We start from the raw sequence: 17718 nt of genomic DNA, 5'->3' as shown, positions 1-17718 counted from the left end.
CTTTATAATCCACCGATATATTCATGTTGTACCGTTTAATGGCATATACGCATTCTTCTTTACAGCTGAATCTCTGGCCTATGAATAACTCCTCATCATCAGATGTTACGGCCAGGCCGCGAGGATGAACTATTTTAGGGTACTCCGGAAACTCAGCTACATACGCTGCGTCGGGGTCTATGAGCGACATGTGTGGCCTAGGATTATTGTGTATCAAAATACGCCGCATCTGCTCCCCGACCGAAGAAGCGTTAATGCCTTCATCATCAATATCATCAGGTACATCGTCTACATCGGGATCACCGTCACTATCGACCTCTTCATCCCAATGATCGCCAGCACCTTCTTCTTCACCACCAACCATATCAACATCGGGTGTAATATTCAGGTCGATACCGATCCCACCCATAGTTGATTCACTATCAACATATGATATTGGAGCCACCATCCACGGTTCTTCAGCCCCGTCTTCTTCATCAGATGCATTAACATCTTCATTTTGCTCAATACCGACTAACTCAGCAAATAAGTAAATCGGTGCATTCTTCTCACTCCCATTCCCACAGGAGAGATCGACCATTGTCTCCACATCTTCGTCGTCTACAAGTTCCATTTCGACGAATTTGACCGGATTTGTCGAAACTGGAAACTTGTAGAAAATTTTTGATATCATTCTCTCACAACGTCTAAGAATTTTTGCATTAATCCTTGCCTTCATTTTATCGAACGATATATTTCTATTAAATCTCATTGCTATTTGTTGTCGACATTCAAATACACATCCAACACTTGTTGTCAAGATGACTCCATCGAAATAAACGCATACAAGAAACTTAGCATCCATCTTCAATATTTAATCTGTAAAAAAAACAAAATCTCATAAAAATTCTCGAACGGTGAATAAATTACTAATCCTAATAACTAACACAATAATAATATTAATAATTGTATACTCAAAATAATACACACTAAAATTATTAATTAGGGTTTTACTAAAAATAATAATTAACTAACTATAATAATAATACTAGTTTTTTACTAACTAGTTTATATTGGGTAAATAAAAATAATAACTAACAATAATAATAATACTAGTTTTTTACTAACAATAATACTACTAAGTTACATTTTAATACATTAATAACATCTTAATACTAACAACAACAACAGTAATAATAATAATAATAATAATACTATCAATTTGAGTTTTATTAATCTTAATAACTAACCTAAAACAAAAAATATTACAAAATATACAAAACAATAACAACAATATAATCAATTATTTTTTAAAAAATACATTCTTTTTCTCTTCTTTTCCGCAACACCTCTTTTTTTTTGATTTTTCTCCCTTCAGCTGGGCAGATGTCGTGTTTATAATACGAGTAGTGCCGCCAATGGTTTTGGCACCTTTGGTGCTGTCAATGGCTTTGGCACATTTGGTGCCACCAATGCCATTGGCCTGATCAGTTTTTTGCAATTTATTTTTTTGATATATTTTAATAAATAATAAATATAATTATAATATTTTAGTAAATAAAAAAAATTATAATATTTTAATTATTTTTTATCTTTTTATAATATTATTGTAAAAAACCCATTCTAAACAGTTTAGTGTAATTATAGAAAATTTTATGTGTATAAAAATGAGCAGGGCAGGAGATAGCGAAGTGGCTCGGTTGCCATGACAGGGTAGCTACGTCATTTCCCCAAAAATGAAAATAAAGTTGTAGGGCATCAGAAAGATGTGACGTACCCCATAAATGAATTTCTTTACTAAAGAAAAAGAGAAAATTAAAAACCTAGGGACCCTAAAAAAAAACCCAGTGTTTTCTAGGTACAACTAAAGTAGGGTAGGTTGATGTCACTGTTGTAGGGTTATTTGATTGTTCCTTTTGCATAGTAGCTTCTTAGTTCTTACCCTACCTTTATTATTTTTAACTATCAAAAGATGAGCTCCTTAACTCGTAATTTGCCGTCTTTGGGAAAATAAATAATTTGAATGGTTAATTTTAAGTTTTAGTCCCTCAATTGTACAACTGTTTAAGATTTAATTTCCTATTTTAGTTTTATATATTTGGTCTCTCAATTTTTAAAATTTATCAATAAGTCTAAATTGATAACATTTTTAATCATTATTATTATAAATATAAATAATATATTGCGGAACAAATTTTAATTAAAATTAATCAATATAGAGTACAACAAACTTATCTTTGGTCTTTGACCAAAATAAGTTCGAGCATGGTCCACGTATAATGAAATTTAAAAATTTATAAATTTAGAGAGAGTTAATACATAGTTTACGTGAAGAGAGACTTAAATTTGCACACTCAAGAACTTAAACATTTCCAACACAATTAATCAGAGTTAAATAGTAGAAGTGACCGAATTTAGGTCACATAATTTCTAATAAATTTATAAAAATAGAAAATTAAGATATATCAATTTAAAACATGTTTTGATTTAAATGGAGCTGTTGTTAGATATATCTCATGTTTCCCTTTAATATTATATAAAAAAATTTAAATCAGAAATAAACCTATTTTTATTTTATTATTAATATTTTGGGGTGGAAGTTTTTATTGCTATTAGGTGCAAATATCAGACAAAAAGAGGAGCAGATTTGATTGGTATTTAATTATAAGAAATATATTTATTATTTATGAATTCTATTTGTCCTTTTGGTCTTCTGTTGTTTGAAAGACTTACTGACCTCATATGCAGTAATTTTTTGGTTCAAAATGCAGTCAATTTTTAGTAAATTGAGATATTTGATTTGTTTCAGAAAAATAACAAGATCAAATTTCAATAACTTTAACTATAATGTGGTAGAATTTTTGTTTCTTCCCATCCTTCGTTTTAATTGTTTTAATAATAACAATATTAATTAAATGAATCGATTAAAACTTTTGTAAGGTCTCATTTCGTTAAAAAAAATATTCTATTACGATAAATAATTATTATCATCGTATTAAAACGTTGTCTTACCTTCAAATTTGGTTTTTTTTGTATTTCTTTATTGAAAATTAAATTCAAATAAAAAACTTGATAAATATGAATAATACGAATCAATACATACCTATAAACTGCAAAGAGAAACATAGTAATACACAATGGAACAAAATAAAATTTTACATCACAAATATAGTTCTATATCATTCTTATCCCTTTTCAATGAGAAAATGACAATTCAAATTTTTTTCTTAATTTTTAGTTTTTTCCTCCTGAAAATACTAAAAATCAGGAGAAAAAATATCTAGTTTCTCATTCTCGAATAAAAAAAATAAAGATAACGTGAAATTACAATTTCATACAATCTTTTTTCTGAATAGATAATATGAAATGCCAAAGGTCGTAAATTGACACATCACACAATACAAACTCATACCATGAAATTAATTGTATGTATTTACATCCTAAATGTTTTTTTAACATATGGTATATAGACATGAAGTCCAGGGACTAGCATGATAATTTGTCCCAACAACCCAATAAAGTAAAAAAAGAAGACAAAGGATTAATTTCAAAGAAGTCACATTATTTATGCAATTTAACCCTAAATCAACAGACAAACAAAACAAATATAACATAAAAGATGAAGAAAGGAAAGAAGTTCAAATCTTGTAAAAGAAAACCTTCTACTATCAAATTTAGAATAGAAAATCTTGCAATGGGAGACTCAATATTGTTATTTACTTAATATTCCACGCTGTAGTGAGCATTATTTGAATAGATCGGTTAGCCGATGATGGCCCTCTTTTGCTTTTCCTTCGGTTCATCTTGTTGTGAAAGAAATAGTTTCCTAGGTTTTAAGGATGAATTTGATGGGGTGAGTAATCTACCGCTAGGATAATGTTTAAAATAAAATACTATTTAAGAACGGAATCAAACTTGAGTAACAAGTATCGAATCTGAATAAAAACTGAACACTATTCGCACGGTTCCTCTTTGCTCTCTTCCACTCTAACAGGGACTGCCTGCCTCATATGCCTGCCTCATATGCCATCACCCATTAATGTCTTTGATTGGACCCCTTTTACTCCGCCCTCAGAGAAAAAAAGCACTGGCGGTGGTAGGGGCATCAACTTCGATACAACTATGTCATCTATCATCACCGTCCAACTCATATATTAATATCAAACATCCAGGATAAGACCTGCACTGTACGAGTTAAAATTATGTGTGAGAGGGGAGTGATTTTGCCGTACAACAAAGGGGGGTTGCGGTGGCCGGCTTTTAAATCTATTGGGAATATGACTGAAATATTTATTGGGAATGGGTAGGAGAGGAGAGTTTGAAAGCAAAGGTGAGGCGGTCGGCTTTGAATGCGGGGGAACAAAGGCGTTGGTTTCTAGGAAAAAACCGGTTGCTGCTGATGATCTTCAGATGCCCATACAGTTTGGGGAACTCTGTTCAATGAATTCTTATCCTATCAATAGCCTGGCTTCCGTTTCAGACCATAATCCTTGTTTTCTCTACTTAACATAGAGAGTTTAGATCACTTAATGGAGATTAAGTGTAATGTGATGTATTTAGTTTATTTTTTTACCTTAAATTATAGTATTAATATAGTATTTAATTTTACAGTTATTATTATTTTTACACTAACCGTAAGTAAATGCACCGCTCATTCAAATTTATATTTAGAGGAGAAATTTTGAAAATGAATTGTAAGAGGGTTTTGAAAAAAAATTATATCAATATCAAATTTTTAAATAAGAAATATTCTCAAAATTTTTTAAAAATTATCATGAATAATTTTAAATAAAAAACATTTTTAAAAATTTTAAAATTAAAAAAATAAAAATTCTAAACATAATCTATAAAATGAACAATTTCGTAGCAATTCATATTAAAAGAAATGATAAAATTATCCTGAATTAAATATTTTTTATTTTACAAATTATTCATGATAATTTCATTCAGCTCAATTCTCATTTTTTATATTAATTTTGGTTTTTAGACATATTTGATAGAATGACTTATTTTTTGGGTTTTTGGTTATTTGAAAGATTTTTAATTTATATATATAATAAATAATTACCGTATAATATATTTAAAAGATATTTTTATATAAAATTGTTAAATTATTTTAACTAATTAAAATGTAACATATTTATTTTTATATCATAGCAATAAAAATAAATTATGAATTAAATAAAAACAAGATTCGATAATATTCAGATAATTGTAATTTTTTAATTTATATTTTAAAAATAAATCCAAACAGCTGAGCTGATATTTAATTTTTTTTCTTGCCCTACTATTAAAAAAAGTTGCATTTAAGTAGGGGTAAATTTACATTACAAGTTACTTAATTTAGCATCAATTTTTATTTTAGTCATAAATTTTTAATTTATCAAATTATATCACTAAACTTTAATTATTAATAAATCAAATCACTGCATAAAATAATTTTAATAGAAAATTTGACTTAGATAATATATTATCGCTAGTTTGATTATATTTAAAACTCAAGTCACAACCAGATTGCTTCTTACATTTTGTTTTGCTTAGCAGCGGTGTTAGTCTTCAGGTTAGTTATCGCTTGCCTTTTTCCTCTCCCATCAACCTTTTCTTTCTATCTTTCTTCTTCTATTCACTACACAGGTCTTCTCTTTTTTCAATTTACAGATATATTTTGTGGGTATCTTTGTTGTCTTCACAAGTTGTGATAGACAGATGATGATGCTGATTGTTCGTTAAAACTCCATCGGCCACTAGTAGTTTTCTTGGAAAGTGGGTAGTTCTTTCTCAACTTCTTAATTTGTTTCTGATTTGAAAATATTTCAGAATAATAAATGATTTCACATGTCGATTTGGACCCGTGTTGTCTTAAGTTTTATATATATTTTTGTTTGTTTTTACATTGTTTAATAAGTCTTCAGTTTTAGAAGTTTTTGTCTATTATTGTAGCACGTTTTTTAGTTTTGCTTATGCATGTAATTTTAGGGATAATTTTGTTATTGTCTTCTCTAGTTTGGTGAATGCTCAATTCTTTTGTCGATTTTTGCTCGTTGCTTTAGACTATCCGAGGTTGATTTCATTATCGTATTAAGTGTTTACAATCACTCTAGCTTGAGTTGTAACAAAACCAATTGTTAATGTGTAATAATATTCTATTGATACTGAGACTAAAGCCTTTATTGTGTTGATGGAGCTTATCCTTCACCATCTACAATGAATGTTTGCTTTTTTCTCTCTGAAATATATAGTTCTATTCATTGAATGAATAAATTAATGAATTTACTTTTTAAAAAATTATTAAATAAAATTAAAATAAGTGACTTAATTTATTAATAATAAAAATTCAGTGATATCAATATATTTTTATAAAAAAATAATTTTTATAGATCTTAAAACAGATATAAAAAAATTTTTAACTTCGATAAAAATTGATGTTAAGTTTAGTGAAGTAAAATGTAAATTACTCAGCATTTTAGCTTTAAATTTTTAGCATGAAAAATTAGGTTCAAACGGGACCCTACCAGGGAACATAAGAAATTTAAATCCAAAAACACACTCCTTTTTTACCTTAAACGTCAATGGTGACGTCCATTTATTATTATTATTATTCTCAAAGTTTTCTTTATCTTTCTATCCAATCAAATATTTTCTTGCTGGAAAATTCCCCAGCCCTTATGAAAACGAAAATTTACTTTCATATATCTTAACAACGCGCACAAAATATATCTTTAAAGAGGTAACTTAGTTTATGAAAAAAAATTATACTATTCCTTGCATTATTTTTTTCGAAAATTTAATTATTATTACTCCATAATTATGAAGTTAAGCTAGCTGTTGGGGATCTTTTTCTTGGTTGGTGGATGTTGAGTTAAATCTTTATTCTTCTTTTTTTAGTCTTTGGGTCTTCATTGCATCATGACAACTTAGAAAATTTTATCACCATGTATTTTTTCATAAAAATAGTTTTCTTCAAAAAGGAAAAATAATATACAAGAGATTTTCTAAACTTGATTTTATTTTATTAGATCTAAGCTTTAAAAAGGTTTGGGTGTTTTCAGTAGCTTGCAACTGAAAGGAAAACCAGGGTGTTTTTTTTTTCAGCTTTGTGAAATTAGGGTTTATTCCACAGGTTGACGTGAAGCTTATGATTGCCATTTTCATGTACTTTTTGCAGTGTATATGCTTTAGCTGATTTATTTTATTTATATACATATACATATATATATTATATTTGTTTAAAGTACTGTGGTTTTCTGCTTAGATAAATTATTTAATATGTTTATATATTTGTTATTTTATCCCCAGATCGTTGAATCCTCTTGAAAGCTAGCTTTGCATGAGTTTTTTGGGTATGGATATGAGCAAGTTTAAACTTGAATCGCATGTCGCACAGCAAAGCCGGCGTGATAAATTGAGGGTTCATCATTTGGGACTAAACCCAGATCTTGTTCAAGTTCGTAATGTTAGAAATGCCAATTTGCTTTACGACCCAACATTTGTTTCACCCCATCAAGAGTTAACAGAAGATGAAGAAAGCCGCAGCAGGCAAATGCCTGCAAATGGTTCGTGTAAAGTCCCAGGTGACCCACAAAGTTGTGGTGATTGGGTGATGGGTTATGGGATCAACCAAAACCCTATGCTTGATGCTGCTATGGGGCATCCGAAGCCTAATTACAGTGAATTTTGTAGCCAGGATAGCAAAAGGCATTGTGGGGAATTGCATTTTGTTTCATCTTCTTCTCTTTATGATGTTACTACAGCTTCTCTGGGTACTCAGGGACTAGAAATGGCTTCTATGGCACATCAAGCAAGTGCTTTGCTGTGTGGTAACGGTGGTGGTGCTTGGACGAACATTAGGCCTGTATTAGAGGATGGCCAACAGTGGGCTGATGCTGGTACTAATACGACCCAAGGGCTATCTCTAACTCTTTCGTCGAATACCACATGCGGTGCAGCTCAGTTCACAGAGGACCAGTGTTGTTCCCATCGCTTCAAGGAATCTCAAGATTCAAAAGCTTTAAACCCTGCCCATTTATATTCGATGCAGAAGCCATCTATAATCAGTAAAGGTAGTGGGAATTCAACATGTGTCCCCCTTGGTCCATTTACGGGATATGCAACTATTCTTAAGAATTCAAAGTTTCTGAAACCAGCACAACAATTATTGGATCAATACTGCCATGTAGCCAACTCGAAGCTTGCTAAAGTGTGCGAGACTTCCGATGCGGTCATAGGCGACATCGGTGACTTAGCCTCAGCTGATGATGCCAATGCAGTTGATATGGAGGATAGAGCTATTAAGGGAAACAACTCAGGGGCTTCCATCTCGAGTTTTTGCAGTTCTAATGAAATTAGTGTTGCTGTTGGCATTGGGAGCAGCAGCTCTTGTAGGCCTGAATACCAACAAAAGAAGGCAAAGCTTTTATATCTGCAAGAAGAGGTTGGTTGCCATTTTTTTTCCCTTTTTGATTGTCTTCCATTGAATCTTTATCTTCATTAATTCAATGAAAATTAATGAAGATAACTATCAGATATGTTTATTTTAAAATCATATAGCATTAATTGAAGCCTTGCATCTTTGTATTTATGCATATTGATTGTAATGCCTGTACATTATGCCATTGAAAAATTTCATCCTGTGTGCTTGGATGACTAACAGAATCGAATTTTAATCTAAATGGTCACTGATTGAAATGATAAGGATTGGTATGGTTAAGGCTTAAGAACAGAGAATTTCAATGGTGAAGTGTTAATTTGATTTCCATTGATGGATCTTGAAAATTATCAGTACTGCATATACCATCTTTCACTTTGTCATAACAATTTCTTTGATGGGTGATCAAGATCTGCCCTACTAGCATTAAGGTTCCTTTACTTGTCATATATACAACCTGACCGAAAAAGAAACCGAACCATCAAATATTATTCCGTTTGTATTATATAAGCATCTGCATACGATATATAGTTCATTTTTATTATTTCAAACTTGAACAAATGCAGGAGTTGTTTCCTCTTAATTGTATTGCATTCACATTTTGCTAATATTTGATCATGGAAATTATGTTTTTTTCCTTCTTTCTTACCAGTTTGAGCAAGTTGCATGTTTGGACCGGTTATAAACCTTGTTTAGCTCGGCATGGTCTATTTTGCTGTCATGGTGTAGCCTATCCATCTAAGTTATTTTCTTTTTCTACTCTTTTACATTGATAGAGGATTGTTTTCTTACAATTAAGTGCTGATGATGGATGGAATTTATTTACTTCCCAACAGTTTAATGAACTTTATGTAATTATAAAACAGTAATTAGTTGCTGGTATTAATCACTTTTCGTCTCTGTATACCTTCAAATCAAAGTGCATTTCAATTAACAGTGCGGACAATACTTTCAAAGCTACTTTATTTGTAAGTTTCGACCTTGATAAGTTGTCGTCTTGTCTTGGCTCAAGGCCCCATTGTGGGTTGAAATCATGGGTTATGCATATCTGAATACTATTGATTTTTCCTAATATAGCCAAGTTGTTTGATCAGAGAATGAATACTACAGTGAAATTGCTGTTCTTCCATCATGTTTTCCCTGTTGTGAACCATAAGTGTTTGTAGGCCATCGATTTTTTCAAGATAGATTGATTGGTGTTCTTTTTTTTTATCGTTTTACCGTTAAGTAATGCTAGCTCAAGTTTGCTCTAATGAGAAGCTGTCTTTGCCGTGCCATTGAAAGGTTTACAGACGATACAAGCTATATTATCAGCAGATGCAAATGGTGGTTTCGTCTTTTGAATCGGTAGCAGGTCTTAGTTCTGCCACTCCCTATGTTTCCTTGGCTCTCAAGACGGTAGAAAAGAACTTTCGGTGCATAAAGAACGCAATCTCGGACCGCGTCAGGCATATATGTAGAGCCCTGGGGGAGGATTTATTGTCCTCAACTACCGGTGCTAGCAGTAGCAAAGGTGATATAAATATGTCTAGGCTAAAATATGAGGTTCAGAAATCCGGGGGGGTTAACGTGGGCTTCCTTGAACCCCAACAACAAGGCTGGAGGCCCCAGAGAGGCCTACCAGAACGTGCTGTGGCAATTCTTAGAGCTTGGCTCTTTGAGCATTTTCTTCATCCGTAAGTCTTTTCATTTTCGTATGTCAACTCGAGCATATAATTTGGTGTGAATTGTTTTGTCTGTTTTTTCTTATAGGTACCCTACAGACACGGACAAGCATATGTTGGCCACTCAAACCGGGCTTTCTCGGAACCAGGTGGGCTCATGGCTTCTTGTTTGTGGTATCAAGTGTTTAATCTAACAGTTCTGTGTGATTGAATTAGAATGTAGCGTAGTTAAGCGTTTGATTTCTGAAGGCAGGTGTCTAACTGGTTCATAAACGCACGAGTTCGAGTTTGGAAACCGATGGTTGAAGAAATACACATGCTCGAAAGCAAAGGCTTGGCAGAAAACAATCTGAACTCGAGCAAAACAACTGAAGCAAAATCTTCTAGTACCAATCGGCCTAATGAAGACCAACCTATCGACAGGTCATGTATAAACGTAACTTCCATGGAGCAATTGACTTGCTCATATGTGGCTGTTGCGGAGACTACGGGAGATGCCCATGATACCGAACGCTGGTTTCATGATAAACCTTTGAGGATGGATTTTCGTATCCCAACAAGCATGGAAGGTTCGGTGTTGAGTTTCGCACCGTATGAGCAAAGCAGGCTTGAGATGGGAGGGCTCGGAGCTGTGTCACTTACGTTGGGACTCCGGCATGGTGCAGAAACCGCACAAGCACAACAGCACCAGCACCGGCAGCAACAATATCAGTCGCAGGAGGACCAACTGCAGCGGCCATTCGGAGGTCAAATGGTCCACGACTTTGCTGGCTGAAATTGTATGATCAATCAACTAGGCTAGCCATTCCTTATGATAGTTTTTCCAAAATGTGGCAAAGACTGCTAATACAAATGTTGCAGGCCAACTTGACCGTATTTGTTTGTCACACTAATACAGGGTTGAATTAAAGAGATGGCACCATGCAGTGCAATCATGTTGATGTGGTAATGGTGCTTTAATAAGTTTGTTTAGATTTGTCAGTTGTGCTGGTAGGGATTTTGGTTCTTTCGGTAATTGGTGTATACAAACATGTAATGTCTTTTAGGGTAAGAATGACCGACACCCTTAGATCCACTGTAAAAATTACTGAGTATGAATTTGGATCAATTTAGGTTAGGTTTGTTTCAGGTTATTTTGGGTTTATCTGGGTTTTTAAGTTGGGTGTTTCGAGTTTTGGATATTTGGGTTTTACAGTTTGGATTATTATAGATTTAGATTAAAATTAAAATTTGAAAAATATAATTATTAAAAATATCAAAATAGAGAATGTAAAATATCATTATTAAAATGAATTTAATTACTGTTTGGTGGGGAATGAAGTTTTAGAACTCGAAAAATATAAAAAATTTAAAATTAATCACAATGACCTTGCTTTTTATGATAAGACGTACATTGAGTGTCGGATATGATTAAACATGTTGTCATCCCAAAGCATTGAAGTGGCTCTGATGCCAGCCATAATTTATTGGGTAGATGACTGAACTTTCTTAAATTTTCATTTTGGGTATCAAAAATAATTTTTTTATTTTAGGTACAACTATTGGAAATCATTTTCATTTTATACAGAATTGTTAAAAGCTATTTTCATTTTGGTCCCTCGTCGTTAATTTGTTGATATTGTATATTTGTTTTAGTTACTTAACTTTAATCAATTTTTATTTTGGTCACTCATTTTTTTCATAAAAATAAAAAAAAATCTTGAATTTATACAGGGGAATGGAATTTATTTGAATGCATAGATAAAACTAAAATTTTTCCAATAACTCAATTCTTTATAAAAAGTCATGTTTTAGCTTATAAAAACTTCATTTTATTCGTTTGTGAAAAAAAAGCTAAAATTAATTTTAAAAAATGGGAAAAGGAAATTTAAAATGATAAAATAGTTTTTCTATAAAAACCTAGATAATTTTCTATAAAACTCCAAGATTATCCCTTTTACAGGAAATAATTAAAATTAATTCTAAAAAAATAAAGGAAATTAAAGAGATAAAATGATTTTTCCCTGTAAATATCCAAGTATTTCCTTTAAAAACTCAGTTAATTCATATAGAACTCCAAAATTTTCCTTTTACTGAAAAAATAAAATTATTGCTAAAAAAGAAAAAAAATAAAAAGTAACAATTTTTTATGGAAAAACTCAGGTAAACCCTTTTATTGAAAAAACCTATTAAGAAATAAAATAAATTAAAAAAATAAAATAAGTGACTAAAATAAAAACTTATTAAAGTTGAGTGACTAAAATGAATATAAACTGACATTGAATTAAGGACAGATGACAAATGAAAACGGTTTTTAGTGACAGCGCCTAAAATGATAACTTATAAAAGTTGTGTGACCAACCACGTAATTTACCCTAATTTCATTGATGGTTTTTATTTCCTGTAAACTTGTCAACTTAATTTTGATTTTGGTTGATTTAAATTAGATTAATTCTGGTTTTTAAAGTTTCAAATAATTTTGAATATATTCATATTATTCGAATTTGGATCAATTTCAAATTATTCAATTTTAAAATTCAAATTTTAATCATGAACTATTTATTTATATCATTTCCAATTTAAAATTTCCAAACCCTGATCATTCAAATTTGAGTTGGACAAATTTGGGTTATTCACTGATAAAATTGGATTGGATGATGTTGGAATTAGGGTCGAAAGGTGTAATCCCGTGCAAAGCATCCAGCCATGCATGCATGCAGTTACGTTAAATCCTATACATAATTGTAACAACAGATATACGATACAACTAAAACCAGAATACAAGTTATATACGTACTGCCGTACAGAAACTAATTAGATCACAATCACATATATATGTCTTAAAAACTCATTAAACACGCAGCAACATCATGCAATTATTATCTAGTTACCGGTTTAGTCCCCATATTATTGCTAATCTCATTAATTTACCCATTTCCATCTTCACTGCCACCAGGGTAGTTGTTAAAGTCGTTCCTAGGAATGTAATGGTGGTTGTTCACACTGCTCTCTTTTGCGTATCCACTTTTGGCATTGCTGTCGTCATGGAGCAGCCGCCGGCCGCCATTGACCGCGGTGTTTTCGTGCTTCAGCATATCCACTTTTATAACCTTTGCAGCCAAGCAGTAACTCACCATCATCAATATCGCTAAAGCAAGAGCCACAAACCTTATTCTTGCACCCATTAATTGGTTTTTTAGGTTAAAAGAGAAAAGAGAAAACCACACAACAAAACAATTAAGTATTGAGACCCTTATATAGGGAGAAAGGGTAGGGTTCATGACATCAATATAAAATTTTGTGATATGGATGATGTTTGTTGGATTAAGTTACAATAAGTTTGATTTTCTTAAATTAATATCTTGAGTTTGAGTTTTGTAGCATTGAAAAAGCTTATTTCTCTAATTAAGGGTCCGATTAGCTTAATTTTAGATTTAATCGATGTTTAATATCAACGTTGGATATCGAAAAATTTCGGGAAAAAAATGGTGATGGGATTTCCACCAAATGAGGCAAAATCAAGTGGGATGACTGTATTGTTTCATACAAGTTGGGATATTTAAAATCATCAAATTGAAAGAAACTTTTTTGTCCATATTGGAACTAGCCATAAATAGGAAATTTCCACATTATGAGTGGATTTAGTTGATGCAAAAGTCAATGAAGCACAAATATAGGAGTTGAACGGCGAATCTGGTCGAGTTTGTGTTTTTTTTATGTATAAGTTTTAAATTTTGTTAAAATTAATTCATATTTTTAAAGAGTTAAGTTAATCAAGCTCATTTTATTATTTTTAATTTTTTATAAAACATATGCTATTTTATTTATTATTTGGTAATTTTATATTTTTTTAAAATAAAGTTTAAAACTACTTATAATTTTTTTTCAACTCTTAAATAGGAGGATAAAAGCGCTTCAGCACGTTCAAACCTACGTTCTTTTGTGCTGACAATAATTTTAGGTACAGTGAAAGTTTTAAAAAATTTCTTATAGTTTGCTTTTATGCTTGTTGCCTTGGAAAATTGGTTAAGAAAACAATTATTTTAGGTACAGTGAAAGTTTTAAAAAATTTCTTAAATTGGGCATCAATAAATTTAAAATTGAAATATATATGTACTTTGTACTAGACAAACAAAAGTCGATTCTAGCTTTCAACTGAACGACCATCTCCACTATCATCGAACCATGGATTGCCTCAAGTGTGGGCTCAAGCAAAATTAACTAAATCACATAATGAAAATTTTTATTTACTTTCAATAGGAAAGTAAATTCTCTCTATAACTGATAATTGTTCGTTTTTCTTAAAAAAAATAGAATTTATTTTTAGAAATAAATTTCCATTGCTAGAATTACGACGTATGAAAGATATTTAAATTGCTTAACCAATAGTTCCTATTTATAAAGTAAAGTACAAGAATTCTGTTTGAATAATGTCTAATTAAATAATAATATTTTAATAAAAAGTACAACTCCTACTTGAATTGTAGAAGTAAGGGGCACCGACACACCCCTAAATACATTAGGGTTTGCCACCCCTTTTATTACACAAAACCATATTGGGGATTATAGGTGCTTCCTAGACTTTTATCCAATACTTATAATTTATTCAATTCAATATTTATTTTTTATTATCAAAAATATTAATTAATTAATTAATTAAATTCTCAATTAAATAATTTTATCAACCCAATTGTAATTCTGTTAAGGACAAGCAACTTTACCATAATAAAATCTATGAAGAAATATATTTAATTTTCTTATTCAACAAATCCAAAATGACTAATTAATTTAATTCTATTTTTGAACTTCAATTATGTAATTATAATTAATTAAATAATAATTCGAAAAACCTTAAATTATTTTTTAAGTCATTTCTTGTACTTAGCAAGAAAACACATTTATTGCTGATAGTAATACATGCGATTTATTTTTCTTAATTCATCGTTTTCATTCATTCCATATTTGTTGGTTCTATATGCAATTCATTTCTAGTTATCTCAAGCTAACAAAGGGACCAATTTGACATATATAATTAGGGCTTAAATAATTTGTTACTAAGTTCCACTTTTACGCCTATTAATTACAACATTATTTACTTACAAAGTCATTCCACTAAACTATCATGACTGAACTCTCCCTTATTATAGATCATTACAAAAACTACTTAATAAATGTTCATTCAATGACCTTGTCATAAGTGTGTTACTCTCATAGGATATCCTTAATTTCTTTGGGATAAATTTATTCACCCAATATGATCCTATTTTATCTTATGGTAACTGTACAAGCCCAATTTTTGACCTAGGGCCCAATAACAAATTTTAACCTAAAACCTACCCAACAAACCCATTAAAACCCGGGGCCCAAACACTAAGCCCCAATACCCGAGCCCAATGGACAAGCCCACATCAGACTAGGGTTTCAGAGACTGAAACCCTAGTGCCCCACTTGCCGTCGCTGCCACCACCTGCTTCTGTCACCTCAACTCTCTGCCACCGACCCACCACCATGCCCATTAAATGCCTGCAAAGAAGAAAATAAGCAAGAAAAGGACACAAACAGTAGCAAAATCAGCTATAAAAGCCAACGAAAATGTAACTTGGTTTCTTCTTCCGGGGGGGGCAACTTTTGTAACAAAACAAAAATAGATTCAACCGAAAGAAAATAAAAAAGGCAGATTCAAGGTCTCTTTCTCTGCAGTTTTGAAGTTTTTTTATTTATTTATTTTGCTCTCTTTTCTCTTCATATATATAAATAAAGATAGTAAAAAAGGAGTTAAAACAAAACCTTACCTGCGCTGAGCCGGAAGGGGGAGGAAGGCGAAGGATTTCACCCCATTTTTCGAGTCTTCGGCTTCCGATTCAGGAGATTCAGCCCCGGATCTATGGCCTGGAGGCCATGGACTTCAAAAAGGACCAAAAAGGTCCGATTTTGAACCTCCGGCCACCACACATGGTGGCTCTGCTGCGGAGACTCGTCGGAAATCCTAAGCCGGACCATGGCCGGACCTGAGAGAAAAAGAGAGAGTTTTCTCTCTGTTTTATTTAAAAAAAGAAGATGAAATTGTTTTTTTTTAGCTTTTTTTAGTATTTATATTAAACGTGAAACGACGCCGTTTTAGCAAAGGGGATCCGCGCGTCGACCCGACCCGACCCGAAGGATCCGCGTGTTTTTAATTTTTGGGCTATTTACGCGCGCAGTCCCTCTGACTTGTGGCGTGTTTCAATTTGGTCATATTTCGCTATTTCTTTGTTTTTAATTTGACCACAAATTTTTATTTCTGTTTCATTTTAGTCCCCTGAAGCGCCGCGTTTTGAGATTTTGGTCTATTTTCCATTTTGGTCCCTCTTCTTTCCGTGCGTGTTACAATTTAGTCTTTTTAGTCCTTTTTTATTTCGGATCTACCCAGTATTTTTTATTTTACTTCGATTTAGTCCTCTTTTTAGTACTTTTGCTATTATTATTATTATTATTATTATTATTGTTATTATTATTATCATCTTTACTATTATTAGTATTGGTATTATTGTTGTTACTTTTATATCTCTATTCATATTTACTTATGTATTTTTAAATATATATATGTCTTATTATTATCATATAAGTGCTTGTATATATACATGTACATATTTTAAATATAATTTGTTTAATATATATACGTATACTCATATTTCTTTTTATATATATCTATATACATATACATATTTTTATTTTTATAAGTATATATATTTATATGTATGTATTTATATATTTTTGTATATCTTAATTTGCATAGACATATACATACATATTTTCAATATATTTTAAACATATATATATAAATTAATGTATTTATTTGTATACGTATGTATATTTTCATTATTTTTAAACTTTAATTTGTACATACATATTTTTATGCGCCTACTTTATATATGCATTTCATTATTTTCATATTCCATAATTTTATACACCTATATATATATATACATATTTTATATATATGCATATTTTTCTTCTTTATATTTTAAAATATACTTTATATATATATTGTAATTTATGAATACACACATATTTTATTTTTCGTCTATACATATATATATATCCCTTTACATTTTAATTGTATTCACTAGTTATTTATTTCATTTTCATTATTATTTTGAACGAATGTTTAATTTATTTGTTTATATACATTGTTATTTTATATGATTGTAGGTTTGACTTTTATTTATTTTATATTGTTGCTATTGCTCGTATCATTTTTACACTTTTGTATTCATTATGATTTTGTCATGTATAACAATGTAATTTGCTTTCATATTTTTTACTACGACTTCATGTTTTTATTTCACTCGATAATAAAATTTGTTTAAAAAAAATGATATTTTGTGTTTAGATTCGAGAGGATCGTACCCTAACTTACTGGGTTTCGATTTCCATAATAAATCTAAATACACTAATCTTTTCAAACTCAAGTTTTTAAACAATCTCGGGAATTTAAAAAAAAAAAAGATCGTGTCCTAACTTACTGGGCATGGTCCCTTTTCTAAACCCGAGATAATTAAACATCTTTTAAATAAGTAAATTTTTCCATTCATCCGCGTATCAGGAATTCAAGACATTGTGTCCTAACTTACTGGATGTGATGCTTTCTTTCTCGATTAACGTGGAACGTGTCCCTTTTTCCTAAAATTT

The 17718-nt window shown here is 30.9% G+C and overlaps 2 protein-coding genes across 5 annotated transcripts; one reads left to right on the top strand and one right to left on the bottom strand.

Annotated features, from left to right (window-relative positions):
- The first annotated feature begins 6564 nt into the window (after positions 1-6564).
- LOC107943071 (BEL1-like homeodomain protein 8) lies at positions 6565-11017 on the top strand. Of its 4 annotated transcripts, none has more exons than XM_016876802.2 (5): positions 6565-6706; positions 7276-8410; positions 9689-10080; positions 10157-10217; positions 10322-11017. In XM_016876802.2, the coding sequence occupies exons 2-5, from the start codon at positions 7307-7309 to the stop codon at positions 10841-10843; spliced, it is 2079 nt and encodes a 692-aa protein (XP_016732291.1). In that variant the 5' UTR covers positions 6565-6706; positions 7276-7306; the 3' UTR covers positions 10844-11017. The 4 variants fall into 4 exon arrangements, with proteins under 4 accessions (XP_016732291.1, XP_016732290.1, XP_016732289.1 ...); XM_016876801.2 differs by lacking the exon at positions 6565-6706 and adding an exon at positions 6755-7099; XM_016876800.2 differs by lacking the exon at positions 6565-6706 and adding an exon at positions 6755-7131.
- A 1787-nt stretch (positions 11018-12804) lies between these two features.
- On the bottom strand, positions 12805-13297 carry LOC107943074 (uncharacterized). Its single transcript, XM_016876804.2, has one exon. It carries the CDS (start codon positions 13230-13232, stop codon positions 12975-12977), a length of 258 nt encoding a protein of 85 aa, XP_016732293.1. The 5' UTR covers positions 13233-13297; the 3' UTR covers positions 12805-12974.
- Positions 13298-17718: the final 4421 nt, after the last annotated feature.

Source organism: Gossypium hirsutum, chromosome D03, assembly GCF_007990345.1.
Source record: "Gossypium hirsutum isolate 1008001.06 chromosome D03, Gossypium_hirsutum_v2.1, whole genome shotgun sequence".
In the NCBI taxonomy this organism is placed as follows: domain Eukaryota; kingdom Viridiplantae; phylum Streptophyta; class Magnoliopsida; order Malvales; family Malvaceae; genus Gossypium; species Gossypium hirsutum.
This window is presented reverse-complemented; position numbering and strand designations above follow the sequence as displayed.

What these genes read in the sequence shown, in the direction of transcription:
- LOC107943071 (XM_016876802.2), top strand. Translation starts at nt 7,307, where the DNA reads ATGAGTTTTTTGGGTATGGATATGAGCAAGTTTAAACTTGAATCGCAT. An exon ending in TTTGAGCATTTTCTTCATCC is followed by an intron (nt 10,081 to 10,156) that starts GTAAGTCTTTTC and finishes TTTTTCTTATAG; the next exon opens with GTACCCTACAGACACGGACA. An exon ending in CCGGGCTTTCTCGGAACCAG is followed by an intron (nt 10,218 to 10,321) that starts GTGGGCTCATGG and finishes TTCTGAAGGCAG; the next exon opens with GTGTCTAACTGGTTCATAAA.
- LOC107943074 (XM_016876804.2), bottom strand. Translation starts at nt 13,232, where the DNA reads ATGGGTGCAAGAATAAGGTTTGTGGCTCTTGCTTTAGCGATATTGATG.